Source organism: Phyllostomus discolor, chromosome 3, assembly GCF_004126475.2.
Source record: "Phyllostomus discolor isolate MPI-MPIP mPhyDis1 chromosome 3, mPhyDis1.pri.v3, whole genome shotgun sequence".
Lineage (NCBI taxonomy): Eukaryota > Metazoa > Chordata > Mammalia > Chiroptera > Phyllostomidae > Phyllostomus > Phyllostomus discolor.
Genome location: NC_040905.2, coordinates 118,912,942 through 118,926,923, shown reverse-complemented (window position 1 = coordinate 118,926,923; position 13,982 = coordinate 118,912,942). Strand labels below are relative to the sequence as shown.

The 13,982-nt window shown below is 52.3% G+C and overlaps 1 protein-coding gene across 3 annotated transcripts; it reads left to right on the top strand.

The window, feature by feature from the left end:
* Positions 1-2,643: 2,643 nt before the first annotated feature.
* On the top strand, positions 2,644-12,742 carry PRSS36 (serine protease 36). 3 transcript variants are annotated; one of them, XM_036021332.1, is made up of 15 exons: positions 2,644-2,940; positions 3,232-3,267; positions 3,472-3,507; positions 3,753-3,915; positions 4,310-4,590; positions 7,194-7,360; positions 8,926-9,175; positions 9,284-9,413; positions 9,778-10,034; positions 10,121-10,284; positions 10,720-10,957; positions 11,068-11,209; positions 11,491-11,756; positions 11,834-11,893; positions 12,222-12,394. In XM_036021332.1, the coding sequence occupies exons 1-15, from the start codon at positions 2,904-2,906 to the stop codon at positions 12,254-12,256; spliced, it is 2,262 nt and encodes a 753-aa protein (XP_035877225.1). In that variant the 5' UTR covers positions 2,644-2,903; the 3' UTR covers positions 12,257-12,394. The 3 variants fall into 3 exon arrangements, with proteins under 3 accessions (XP_035877225.1, XP_035877224.1, XP_028373788.1); XM_028517987.2 differs by having other exon boundaries at positions 2,647-2,940; positions 11,834-11,955; positions 12,222-12,742; XM_036021331.1 differs by lacking the exon at positions 3,232-3,267 and having other exon boundaries at positions 2,646-2,940; positions 11,834-11,955; positions 12,222-12,742.
* The last annotated feature ends 1,240 nt before the right edge of the window (positions 12,743-13,982 follow it).

Sequence of the window (13,982 nt, the reverse complement as noted above, 5' to 3'; positions counted from 1 at the left end):
CTGACCAGTGATTGAACCAGCAACCTTTTGGTTTGCGGTACGATACCCAGCCAACAAAACCACACAGGCCAGGGCCCTCTTTAGGCTCTTTTCTTTCTTTCTTTCGTTCTTTCTTTCTTTCTTTCTTTCTTTAAGATTTCATTTACTTATTTTTAGAGAGAGGGGAAGGGAAGGAGAAAGAGAGGGACAGAAACATCGATGTGTGGTTGCCTCTTGCATGCTCCCTAATGGGGACCTGGCCCGCAACCCAGGAATGTGCCCTGACTGGGAGTCAAACTGGCAACCCTTTGGTTCACAGGCCAGCATTCAATCCACTGACCCACACCAGACAGGGCCCTTCTTACACTCTTAAAAATTGTTGAGGAATCAAAAGAGCTTTTGCTTATGTAGATTGTGTCTATCAATATTTACTGCATTTGAAGTTAAAACTGAGAAATAATTGAAATATTTATTAATCCATTTAAAAATAATAAATCTGTTATATGTTCATGAAAACCTATGTGTGTTTTTCATACCTGCATCTGCACATAGCCTTTTGGGATATCATGTATCAAGTAGCCTTTGTAAACCTACATTGCACACTTGACATTATGGAAATAGTTTTGGCTTTGGGCACCCCTTGAAAGAGTCTTGGGGAACCCTCCAGGAGTTCTCAGACCATATTTGAGAACTGCTACTGTAAGACAATAATCCTTAACTCTTTCCCCACCCTAACAGACCTGAGGAATAGGACTTGCTCCTTTAAATAGCACAGTGGATTACCAAAGCAATGAACCTTGTGGAAGGAATCGGGAACATTTTCCTCTAGGGAGACACCCTATGCACCTTGTCTTTCCTACCCTTGAACAATGCCAGTTGTCTCATTTTTCTGTTTGTTGGATAAATTATTGATTCTTTATCCTTGGAGGGACAAATGCCAGCAATGAGTGACTGAGGAGACTTAGAAGCTCCAAGATTGTGTTAACTAGTCTGAAGTTGTTACCACCAAGTTTACCTTTGTTGTCCACCATACACTAGCTAAGCTAGCAAGATAAGCAATTGAATCCAGTCAATTGTTGGGCTCCTGTGTTGACGCTGCTTCACTCCCATGTGACTTCTCATTTCCCCTCTCTCCTGCTTCCCTAGGATGTTATCTCCCAATAAAGCACAAGCATGTAGGCTTTGCCTCAGTCTCTGCTTTTAGGGAAACTGGACTAATCGAATATTATTATTATTTTATATTATTGGTAAGAAAATAGATATATATGTGTGGATATTCTTTGTTTACCCCTAGTCAAACATACTCAAGAAGAGTCAGGAGGCTTTGCTAGAAAGAAATGGCAAAGATTTATTCAAGCGTCTTAGGGTTTGAAAACCAGAAATACTACTAAAGCAATACCCAGAGTGTTCCAAAGGAGAAAGAAGAGTCCAAGACTTTTATAGAAAAAAGTACATTCTTGAGAAGAATCCGTTCTGTGTTCTTAGCCTTGAATTGGTCCAAGATAGTATTCATCAGATGTCCAGTGGTCTAGGCAATGGAACATTTTCTTTTTGAGGCCATTCCGATAGTTAACTGAAGGCCTGATGTCTGTCCAGGGACTAACACATGACACACTGATGTGCATCCAGGTGTTGATGTAGGACTGGAAATTTCAAGACCTTCAGTTCTCAAAGTCAGTTAAAACAAAAATTACCTTTTTCTTGTGCTTCAACCCATTTGAAGTTAATAATTTAGCAGCTTGACCACAGACACTCATTTTATTTCTTCACTCTATTCTTCACCCTCCATTTTCATTCTCCACCCTTCTGCTTCCTCATCCGTTCCCCCAGAGGGTGACGTTTATGGGCCACATCGTGGGCTCCCTTGCTTCTGGTAGGTTTCACACATGAAAGGAGCTGGCAGGTGATCAGAGGGTAGGAGGAGAGTGAGATGGGGATTTTTGCTTCCCAGCTCCCTCCCTGCTGAGCCACAGGTTGATAGAGGTTGCATTCCACTGAAGGCACTCATGTTTGGCTGGCCCTTGCCTACATCTGCAGCTCTCTCTCTTGGTTTCAGTAACTTCTTCCTCTTTGTCTCTTCAGGCGGGGCTCTCCATTATTGCTAGCCCCCGGGGTGCTTCACTGCCCTTTGCTGGTTTTCCTTAACCCTGCTGTAAATAGTTCTTCATTAAACTTTCCTCAATTTCTCTTTGAGATGTCATATGTTTCTTAAGTGGGCTTGTACTGAAATACACTGAGGGTGTTGAATGGCTTTCCCAAGGTCACACAAAGCATAAGTGACAGAACCCCTGAGAGTACTCCTTCTAACACAGAGAAGGATGGAGCCTTTTCCTGGTTTGGCCAGCCTGCCCAGCCTCCTCCTAGAATCTTGTACCTCGCCCAACCTGCCGGAATCTGTGATCCTTTTGTTGGGATGGGATTGTATTCCCTAGGGCTCCCTTCCCCGACCTGGCCGCAACTTCAGTAACCAGAGCTGTGTGAGAGCCCAAGCCACTGGGGTAGCCGCACCCCAAAGAGAGGTGAGGTCTCAGGTGAAGCAAGCCAATGAGAGGCCACCTTCCCTGTCCAAGGGCTACTGCTCACCTATAGCCCTGCCTCACTGACATTGGTCTCCCAACCCCTGGCTATCCTCTCCTCCCTGCCCCACCCAACAGGTGTCCTGGAACTAGGACATCTGCCTCCCACCCCCACCCTGGGCCTCCAGAGATGTGAGATGGGACAGGGCTCTGGGTTGGGCCTTCAGGCTCCCTACTTCCCCCTTCCAAGCCCAGATCTTCTCAGATTCCCAGAGATGGGCTCTAGCCAGGGAGGGTGGGGCTGCTTCTGGGACCATCAGGAGTCACACACTGCTTAGACAGTGACAGAGCTGTGGCAGGGAGCAGACCTTCACTCATCTCTGTGCCTCCAGCTGACTCAAATGTGCCATGTTACAGCACCTGCTTCTCCCACTTGTGACCCTCGGTAACCTCAGGAGACAGAAGATGGCTGCAAGGGGCCTGGGTCCTAGCATCTGAGCTGGGAAGCTGGACTTTTGAGCTCTGTTGAGTTGGGTGTCAGAAGAAGGGGAGGGGGCCAGCAGAAGAAGGAAGGGGCGAGATGTCAGGAGGGAGAGAAACAGCCTATGAGAGGAGGGAGAGCGGAGCCCTGGTCGCAGTGGGGAGAGGGAGTAGTTGTAAAGCCTGGGGGGAGGGCCTCAGGGAGGGCAGGTTGTAAGTGTAGTTCTCCAGTCTCTTCCTGCTTCCCTCTTTCCAGTCATCAGCCCCATCCCAGGAGCCTTCCAGGACTCAGGTAAGGCAGCTGGACTGGGGAAAGTCAGGTGCAAAGGCACAGCAGATCGGAGGGGTAGCACGGGTACTGAGGTGGGGGGGGGGCAGTGCTGAAAGGGCAGGGAAAAGGAAGGTAGGGTGTAGGGGATGGAGAAGAAAGGTGAGGGCTGGGCAGTATCAGGGGCTAGAAATCAATATCTTCCTCTTTTTATCCTCTGACTCCCAGCTCTCAGTCCTACTCAGGAAGAATCTGAAGATCTGGGTAAGAGGGGAATGGGAGTGGGAAGGGGGTGGCCGAGATCTAAAAGGAGGTTAAGGCTGGCTTAAGCAATGAGAGAGATGGAAATGACCAGAAACTTAGAAGTGGGTAGATCTACTTTGTTTTTTGTTTGGGGTAGGGGGCGGGCAAACTGAAGCGAGTTGGGGACGAAGCTTTGTCCTAAGTAACCTGGGCCTCTGCGGTGAGGGACAGGGATGGGATATGACCTCCATGGTACCCCACTGCAGACTGTGGTCGCCTTGAGTCCTCTACCAGAATCATGGGGGGCTCAGACGCACAGCCGGGCAGCTGGCCGTGGCAGGTGAGCCTGCACCAGAATGGGGGCCACATCTGCGGGGGCTCCCTCATCGCCCCTTCGTGGGTCCTCTCAGCTGCTCACTGTTTCGTAGAGTGAGTATTCACCCGTGCCCAGCTCCTCTCCTTCAAAAGCCAAACCTGCCTCGCAGCTTTTACCCCGTGTACTCAGCTAATTTGGAGACTAGCTGACCACCCCCCCCCCCCATGCCTGCCCTAACCGGAAGCCAGGTGCTCTGCGAGGTATCCCGGTTCTGAGTGTTAAGGCTGCTAAATATCCAAGTCCGAATTCCATCGTTCCCATACCCCCAATCAACTCCCTCCAGTCCATCTTAACTTCGGTTGCCCCAGCCCCCAAAGTGAACCCGACTCCGCCCGTCCTGGGTTCCCGCTATCCCTACCTGCTCCCAAGTTCTGAGCCCCCACCCCCACGAGAATCTGCCCTCCATTAGGGTTAGTCTAACCCCCTCCCGCCTCGACCTTGGCGCAGCAACGGGACCTTGGAGCCCGCGGCCGAGTGGTCGGTACTGCTGGGTGTGCATTCCCAGGACGGGCCCCTGGACGCCGCGCACGTACGGGCAGTGGCGGACATCCTGGTGCCGGACAACTACAGCAGCGTGGAACTGGGAGCCGACTTGGCCCTCCTGCGCCTGGCTTCGCCCGCCAGGCTGGGCCCCGGCGTGAAGCCTGTCTGCCTGCCCCGCGCCTCACACCGCTTCGCTCACGGCACGGCCTGCTGGGCCACCGGCTGGGGGGATGTACAGGAGGCGGGTGAGCGAGACCGTCGGAGTCCTGGATGGGTTTTCGGAGAGGTGGAGCCAACCGAACGGTCCTCTGGGCGGGATCTCACGGGCGAGTCCAAAGAGCCGCGCCCTGAGGTGGGCGGGCCCAGGGGCAGGCCCTGGGGACATGGGGCCCACGGGGCGGGGCCTGGGGACGGGTTTGCTCAGCCAAGGTTGAGTGCCTTGCCAAGCTCCATCAGTCATCCTCCCCAAGGGCTCTCTAAGACAGATTCATAACCCCCATTCCATTCCCTCCTCACCTCTCCTTCCAGTTTGGTCTTTCCTGCTTTAGGTTCAGACTAGAGTTCTCATCCCAGTCCGCTATTTCAGACAAAGCACTACACCCAGTCCATTTCTTCCTCTGAAAACTGAGGAAAATAGGGCCCATTTCTCAGGGTTGCTGAGTGGATTAAATGAGAAAATGCATAAAGCTTCCAACAGAATAAATAGCATACCACTAATTAATACATTTTAGATATATTTGTTTAATATTTTATTTATTTATTTTTAGAGAGGGAAGGGAGGGAGGGAGGGAGAGAGAGAGAGAGAGAGAGAGAGAAACATCAATGTACGGTTGCTGGGGGTTATGGCCTGCAACCCAGGAATGTACCCTGGCTGGGAATCGAACCTGGGACACTTTGGTTCCCAGCCCGCTCTCAATCCACTGAGCTATGCCAGCCAGGGCTCCATTTTAGATATTTTTCAGAGGTGTCCAACCTTTAGGAGTCTCTGGGCCACAGTGGAAGAAGAAGAGTTGCCTTGGGCCACACATTAAATGTACAAACAATAACGAAAACTCATGAGCAAAGAAAAAAAAAGCTTTCAAGTAAATTTACGATTTTGCACTGGTCCACATTCCTAGCCATCCTGGGCCCCACTTGGCCCCACAGGCTGTGGGCCAGTCACCCTGCCTAGGATCCCAGCACTAAAGCACAGCACCTGGTGTACAGCAGGCTTTCAGCAAATGTCATCTTCTGTCCTCCTCTCTTCCTACCCCCTTCCTCCCACCCCCCCCCCACCCTATTCTCCCCCTACTCATCTCTCTACCCCCCACCTTCTGTCTTTCCCCTACCCACCCTCATCACTCTCATTCATTTAGTCCACCTTTCATTTACTTAACAGATATTTTCTGAGCACATTCTTATGCCAGGCGCTGTGTTAGGCATTAGTGATACACCAATGAACATAACAAGCAAAAATTTCTTCCTTCTCAGAGTCTGCATTCTAATGTGTAAATAATAATACTTATTTAGCTAAATAAGCAAACACTTATGTTAGAAAGTATAGGGAGAAATAAATAACTTTTCCATCCCCCATCATTCCTATTATCCAATGTTATCTTTCCATATTAGCAAGATCCCCCATGATAATTCCACATTTGTGATCAGTCCCTTGCAATGCCTGGAGCTTTAGAGAGGGTTTGGAGAGGAGATGCCACAGCCTCTGCTTGCAGGGGCCCCATCAGGGCAGGACATAACAAGAAAGGGTCAGTCTGAGCCCCTAGGAAGTCTGCGTGGATGGGGACAGGCCATCCTGACAGTTGGCACCCACAGCAGGAGATTTCTGGTGAGGTTGTGTGAAATCAGGACATAAGTTGGCATAACAGGAAGGCAGGGGGAGATGGAGGCCACCCTGCAGACCCAGTAGATGGAGAAGAGTCAGGCTGCCAGGCTGAAGTGGAGGAGGCAGAGGCTACAAAAGCTGCTAGTGCTGGACCATGAAGGCCTTAAGGTCAGACTGAGGGCCAGAGTACCCCACCAGCTGCTGGTCGACCTTCAAATATAGCCTCAGCCATCCCCTGACCTCTCAGGATTCTGGGTGGGGAGGGAAGGAGCTTTGCCCACACTCTCCCTTACCCTTTCTGGGCCCTGAGACTCTGTCTCCATTAAAAGCCAATTCACCTCAGGAAAGGATTGAGGCCTCAGGTTTAGACAGTGGGATCCATTTGATATTCGTCGGTAAGATCAGAGCGGAACTTTTAAAAACATTTCTCTGGCATCAACAAGTGAAAGGCGGGTTGGGGAACAGATCAGTGAGGAGGCCGGGCCACTCCTCCAGGCCCAAGGTTATGCCTCCTGATCTAGGGCAGTTGCCATAAAAATGCCAAGAGGTCGAAAATGAGAAGTTTTCTGGACTTGGGAACTTATTGGGGAGGGGAAATTGAGACATGGATCAGGAATGACACCAGATTCCATACATAGCAACTTGGCACAAGACCACATGTAGTGTATGTGGCATCTTTGTTGAAGAGGACCCTCTTAGGACTGACACAGCCCGTGTCAGGAAGCAGAGCTTAGTGATTTTAGCCCCCACAGGCATCCTTTGTTGGCTGGAGACCTTTGTGCAGGACAAAATCATACATGGCAACTCTCACTGGGTGCTTGATGGGATCATTCTTGAGAGGAGGATGTAGGAAGGAGGACAGAGGAGCAGGAGGAGATGATGTTTGGTTTTGGAAGCAGTGGGCTGCAGTGCCATGAGGCATCTAGATAGAGATGGCCAGGAGGCAGCCAGAGGAGAAAAAGCAGAGCTCTGAGGAACAGGGGACTCCATGCCTGCCTCACAGCATTAGCTCTCTGGTTCTTCCCTCAGACCCCCTGCCTCTCCCCTGGGTGCTGCAAGAAGTGGAGCTAAGGCTGCTGGGAGAAGCTGCCTGTCAATGTCTCTACAGCCGGCCTGGCCCCTTCAACCTCACTTTTCAGCTGTTACCAGGGATGCTGTGTGCTGGCTACCCAGAGGGCCGCAAGGACACCTGCCAGGTGAGGGGGTGCCCCTGCACCTGCCTGGCAGGGCCAGGCAGAGCCATAACCAATAGAAAGCAGTGTGAGAAAGAGGAAAATCCCCTCTTTCATATCTCTGAACTTTATCTGCAGAAAGAGGAGTAGGCCAATGAATAGGAGAGATATGAAGATTATAAATGGATAGAACTTGGGGCTCAACAACTGTTATTTGTGGCAGTATAGTGCAGTGGTTACACACCAGACTCTAGAGTGAGTCTGCCTAGTTTGAGGCTTGGCACTCCCACTTATTAGCTGTGTAACCTTGGCCAAGATATTTAACCTCGTTATGTCCACACTTTCTCATCTGGCAGGTGGAGATCATAGGGTGGTAATGATGATTAAATGAATGTGTATATGTAAGAACACTTAGAACAGTGTGTGGTCCTTAGTAAGAGCTAAATAAGCATTAGCTATTAATATTATTATAACCCTATTTCCCAGCTCTCACTGGGTGCCTATTGGGGCCATCCCTGATATGAGGATGTAGAAGAAGGACAGCACAGCACCTGTTAATAGATAATCAATAAATAGTCATCTTTAAAAATGAATTAATCCTTCACAGAAGGGAATTTTCCAGATAATCTGCTACAGGCCAAAATATGGTATATTTTAATCATTTTTCCCAGAAACCTTCCTCAAGTGACACACATTCTTCCAGTACTCAGATGCATGGTGGTGATGGGGATTCAAGCTAGATGGTCTTCAGGGTCCCTCCCAATTATGAGATTCCAGGACCTATGGACATAATCCTCTGCCTTCTTGAACAGGATTGTGGGCAATTCAAATTCCTCTAGACCAGCGAGGTCCAACAGAACTTCCTGTAGTGATGGAAATGTTCTATATCTGCACTGTCCAGAATAGTAGGCACTAGCCACATTGTCTACTGAACATTTGAAAAACATCGGAAATGTAGTTAGTGTAACTTAAGAGTTAATTTTTTTATTTTATTTAGTGTCTACCCTATTGGACAGCACATTCTGGATGATTCTGAGCCTTCTTTGTGACCCAGTTCAGGTCACAGAAATGCCTGATCTGGACTACAGAGATATCTGAAGGACGATGCCTCTAAGCATGAAATAGTCCAGAACCATTGTTTTAGTGTCTGTTCATTGTAGTTCTTCCTCTTGTCTATTCTTGCTGCTTTTAGATTTCCTATTTTTAACAGCCTTCTAAATGCTGGCACCTCTGATTTACTTTAACAATTGGATGAACTTAGAAACCCAAGACAGAATTTATTTGAACTATTCATTGAACAAGAATCATTTGGCTGTGAGTGAGACCTTCAGGCCTCTCTGGTATGGCTTTTAATGCATTAGTTTGGTTCTCTAGCTTGTCTGTTCATCACCAGCCTTTCTGCTTTACATGTCTTTCTTCTCTCTCGAGTTTTAGGGAATACAGAAGTTGACACAGCCAAGGCAGGTTCCTAGGAGAAAGTGGCTGTGTGCTGGGCCAACAAGAAGAGGTGTAGAAACTTTGGAACATGGCCCAGTATAATCGGGTGGGTCCCTGGGCTGATCCCCTGACACTGAATCATCTATCATCAGGGAGACTCTGGTGGACCACTGGTCTGTGAGGAACATGGACGATGGTTCCAGGCAGGAATCACCAGCTTTGGCTTTGGCTGTGGACGAAGGAACCGCCCGGGAGTCTTCACTGCTGTAGCTCCCTATGAGGCATGGATCCGGGAACAGGTGATGGGCTCCGAGCCTGGGCCTGCCTTTCCCACCCAGTCCCAGGGACCCCAGTCAGGCCCATGGGAGCCCATGGATGAAAACTGCACAATCGCCCTGCCAGGTGAGGGGATAGGACCCCTGGATGTCTGGTAAATGTGGGATATTTGAGTTGGGGTGGAAAGTGCTGGGGGTTCAAGAGGCCCACTGACCTAGGCCTCTCACCCCTCAGAGTGCGGGAAGGCCCAGAGGCCAGGGGCCTGGCCTTGGGAAGCTCAAGTGATAGCGCCAGGATCCAGACCCTGCCATGGGGTGCTGGTGTCTGAAACCTGGGTCTTGGCACCTGCCAGCTGTTTTCTGGAGTGAGTGAAAACCCACATCTCAGACGGATTCCTGCTCTCCCCCGGTTGGCCTGAGACACTATCTACTTGGCCCCACCCCTGGGTGGGTGGTGTCCCTCAGTCTGAAGTGGGGGTGGGGTGGGGTGAGGGAGGGGTCTCCTTGAGAGATGTAGGATCGAATCGCAAAGCAAGGTTTTGGTCTATTGGGGGCGAGTAGAGAGGTAGTATAAGTGTGATCCAGGACGCCGGACTCTAAGTGCACAGTTCTCTGGCCCCAGAAACAGAATCCTAGCCTGGGATATGGAGCCTAAGTCAGTCAGGGGTGAGAGGTTTCCAGCCCAGGATGCGGAATGCAGTCCACGTCCCCAGTCTTCTCATTCCTCAGCCGCAGCCGCCCAGACCGCCAGCCCCAAGACCTGGACAACTGGCGCGTGCTGCTGCCCTCGCGCCTGGGCGCGGAGCAGGTGATGCGCCTTGTGCCTCACGAGAACGCTTCCTGGGACCACGCCTCGGACCTGGTGCTACTGCAGCTGCACGCGCCCGTGAACCTGAGCGTGGCCCCGCGGGCGGTGTGCCTACCTCACCCAGAACACTATTTCCTGCCCGGGAGCCGATGCCGCCTAGCTCGCTGGGGCCGTGGCGGTGAGCAAAGGCCCAGCGCCGGGCAGGGCGGGGTGGCACCGGGCCCAACCTCACTGCGCGCAAACTCCCTTCCTTTTCTCTCCCAGAACCTGCTCCCGGCCCTAACACGCTGCTTGAGGCGGAGCTCTTGAGTGGCTGGTGGTGTCACTGCTTGTACGGCCGCCAGGGGGCGACCGTACCACCGCCGGGAGACCCACCACACGCGCTTTGCCCTGCCTACCAGGAGGAGGAAGAGTCGGGCCGCTGTTGGGTTAGCGGCGGGGGCGGAGCCTGAGGGCCTGATTAGGACTCAGAAAGAGGCCGAGGACGTTGGGGACGGGTCCTGTGGGGCTGGCAGAAAGGCTGAGCGCTCCGGGGGCGGCGGGGACGGGCGTGAGGTGGGCCCAGAACACCCTGGGGGCGGAGCCTGGCTCGGGGGGGGGGGGGACTTTTGGGAGGGGACTGAGGCAACTCTAGCCTCTGTCGGGCTTTCTCTCTACCTTTGGGTTTAATGGGCATCCTTATGCAGATTATTAATGGAGCCTGACTTGGAGGAAGTGGGACTTATGTCCGAGAAAGGAGGAATGTGGAGTCTGGGAAAACCCCAGGATCTTTGATATCCTCTCGTCAACTTACACACACACACACACACACACACACACACACGCAAACGCAGAGGTTGGTAACACAGCCTCTCTTGCTGCAGAACTACTCCAGTTGGAGCCTTTTGTGCCGGGAGGAAGGGACCTGGTTCCTGGCTGGAATCAGAGACCTCTCCAGTGGCTGCCTACGTCCCAGAGCCTTCTACCCTCTTCAGACCCATGGCCCATGGATCAGCCATGTGACTCGGGGAGCCTACCTAGAGGACCAGCTGACCTGGGACTGGGGCCCTGAGGGGGAGGAGACTGAGACACAAACTTGTCCTCCCCACACAGAACATGGTGGTGAGGAGCAGGCCTCTGGGGCTTAGTTCTTGGGGGTGCTTAAATCCATGGCAGGAGCTTCAGGGGTTAGCTGTGAGACCCCCACTGAGGTGGTCACCTCCTCTCCCTAGCCTGCGGCCTGCGGCCAGAGCCTGCTCCAATGGGGCTCCTGTGGCCATGGCTGGCAGAGGTGCATGTGGCTGGTGATCGAGTCTGCACCGGGATCCTCGTGGCCCCAGGCTGGGTCCTGGCAGCCACTCATTGTATACTCAGGTGGGTCTCACCCATCTCCTGGGCAGGAGGGAAAATTTCGGAGATGGGCGGAAGAACTCTTGCAATAGTGGGATATTCTCCCTTAAGGGCTCTTAGAGCACGGGGAAACTTGTGTGAAGTGTTTTGAAAAGGAAGAGATTAGGAAGGAGCAATAATAAAGGAGTTAGTGGAATGACTCTGGAGATTCATTCCAGCCTTTCCCTTGGGCTGGGAAGGACTTTACCACCAAGGGATGAGGGTGGAGGGTGGGCAGGAGGTAATATTGGGCCTTGTTCCAACAGGCCAGGCTCTACAACAGTGCCTTATATTGAAGTGTACCTGGGCCGAACAGGGGCCAGCCCCCTCCCACAGGGCCACCAGGTATCCCGGTTGGTCATCAGCATCCGCCTGCCCCGGCACCTGGGACTTCGGCCTCCCCTGGCCCTCCTAGAGCTGAGCTCCCGGGTGGAGCCCTCCCCTTCAGCCTTGTCCATCTGCCTTCACCCAGGGGGAATCCCCCTGGGGGGCAGCTGCTGGGTGTTGGGCTGGAAGGACCCCCAGGACCGAGGTGAGAGCCCTGGGTCCTAGGGATGAGAAGTGATTGGAGGCCAGAATCCCTTGGACATCCCTCTTTCCTCTCTCTAGTCCCTGTGGCTGCTGCTGTCTCCATCTTGACACCACAACTTTGTCACTGCCTCTATCAGGGTGTTCTGCCCCCTGGGACTCTCTGCGTCCTGTATGCAGAGGGGCAGGAAGACAGGTGTGAGGTACAGGTGCCTGGGCATCCTGGTACAGGGAGGGGAAAGGCAGTACTGGGCAGCTAGACACTGGAGAGAAAATGGTTAAAATTCCTGGGTGCTGGACCCCAAATGGGAAGAAGCAGTGCTTCCTGGTCGGACCTTGGAAAGCAACCAGGGGCCCAGATGCCTAAGGATGGAGACAAGCACTACTTTGTAGCTGTACCCTAGGAGAAGGTGCAAGGGATCAGGAAGAAGGGTAAGAGACCCTTTTGGCCTTGGCTTTTATTATGCAGGTGGCCTCAGCACCTCCACTGCTGTGCCAGAGTGAGGGAGGCTCCTGGGTCCTCGTGGGCATGGCTGTTAGAGGGAGCCAGGAGCTGTTTGCCTCTATTGGCGCTGAAGAGGCCTGGATCTCCCAGACGGTGGGAGAGGCCCATTTCCTGCCCCCCAGTGGCTCCCCCTACTGGCCCCCTGAAGGCAGCAATCTCTGTCCCCTGGACATGGCTGGGGCCTCAGGCTTCCCTCCTGCTTCTCTATTCCTGCTGCTACTGACCCCCCTAATCTACAGCTGAGGGGTCTGGGTCCTAGACCACCTCTCCTTCTCCTTCCCCACCCCCTCCAGCCATCCATTTCCCTTCCAGTGGGGTTGGAATGTGACTTAACCGGCTTTCAGTCCCTTTGCCAGAACCTCCAGAGCTCCCCCACCCACCTAGACTGCACTGGCTTCAGATAATTGGCCTCAGTGCCTGGATATTTTGTGTCCTGGAATCTTTGGGGGCAGCAGGAGTGGACAATAAAGGTGTAAACAAAAACACACAGCCTTATGGAATTGCTGAGGGCAGGCTGGGGGGCTAGAAGGAAGCACAAGGGGTAGAACCCCTCCCTCCTGGGCCTCTGAGTCAGGCCTTGGGCTCCCAGGAAATGTGTCCCTGATAACGTGGCAGCTGTCCCTCATTCCTGCCCAAGGGTGGGGGAGGTTGGGTGGCCAGCTGGGTGTGTGTCACCTCCCCAATGGAATTATCTTCCCCAGCACCTGCTGGACACCTCAGCCCTAGCTTTTTTATTTTAGTAATTTATTTACTTTTAGAGAGAGGGGAAGGAAGGGAGAAACAGAAAGACACATCAATGTGTGGTTGCCTCTCATGCACCCCCTACTGGGGATCTGGCCTGCAACCCAGGCATGTACCCTGACTGGGAATCGAACCACTGACCCTTTGGTTCAAAGGCCCATGCTCAATACACTGAGCTACACCAGCCAGGGCCTCAGCCCTAGCTTTGATCCTGCTGCCCCTCTCCCCAAAGTAAGAAGAACTGAGGGTGAGGGTCATAGAAGGAGGGTCCAGAAGTCTGAGAGTCCAGGGTCTGTCTACAATCTACTATACCCACAGGGAGCCACCGCCCCCATCTACACACCCTGACGAATGATGTCTCAAAGTATATACCTCCAGTGTCCCCAGTACACACATGACATTTGTACTCTTCAAGGGTCTATGACTTTCACATCCTGCCCAGTGCCCCTAGGGTTTGAGTACCATCACCACTTCTTGGTTCATCTCCCTGCATTAATTCAAGCATGTTTTCTGCTAACTACTAAGTCATGGCACACCCAGGGTCTGAGGGATAAGCTCATGAAGTGCTCCCTATGTGGTGGGGAACTATATGGACAACCCAGGCTGGGGGTCAGGAAAGGGTCATAGAAGTGATGTTTGAGCACAGAAAAAAGAGTGAATGGGGACCTAGGGAGCAGAGGTGCTTGGGGTGGAAGCCAGCTGAGGAAGGTGGTAGAGGGGTCACCTCTGGGGCTGTAGTCAAATCTATGGGTCAAATAGGCAGAGGATAGGGACAGGGACATCTAAGAGCAGCTGGAAGTTCTTTCTGGGGGACCGGGGAGATGGGTAGAGGCCCTTAAAGGTCTAGGCTTACATTTAGCTGCCGTATCCCAAATAGAGTATTCCCCTGAATCTCCACAGCGACATATGTGCCTACTTCCTCCCCGTACCCAGTCACCCATATGCCACCCCTCACAAACATTTAATACACCCATCTTCCGCCCA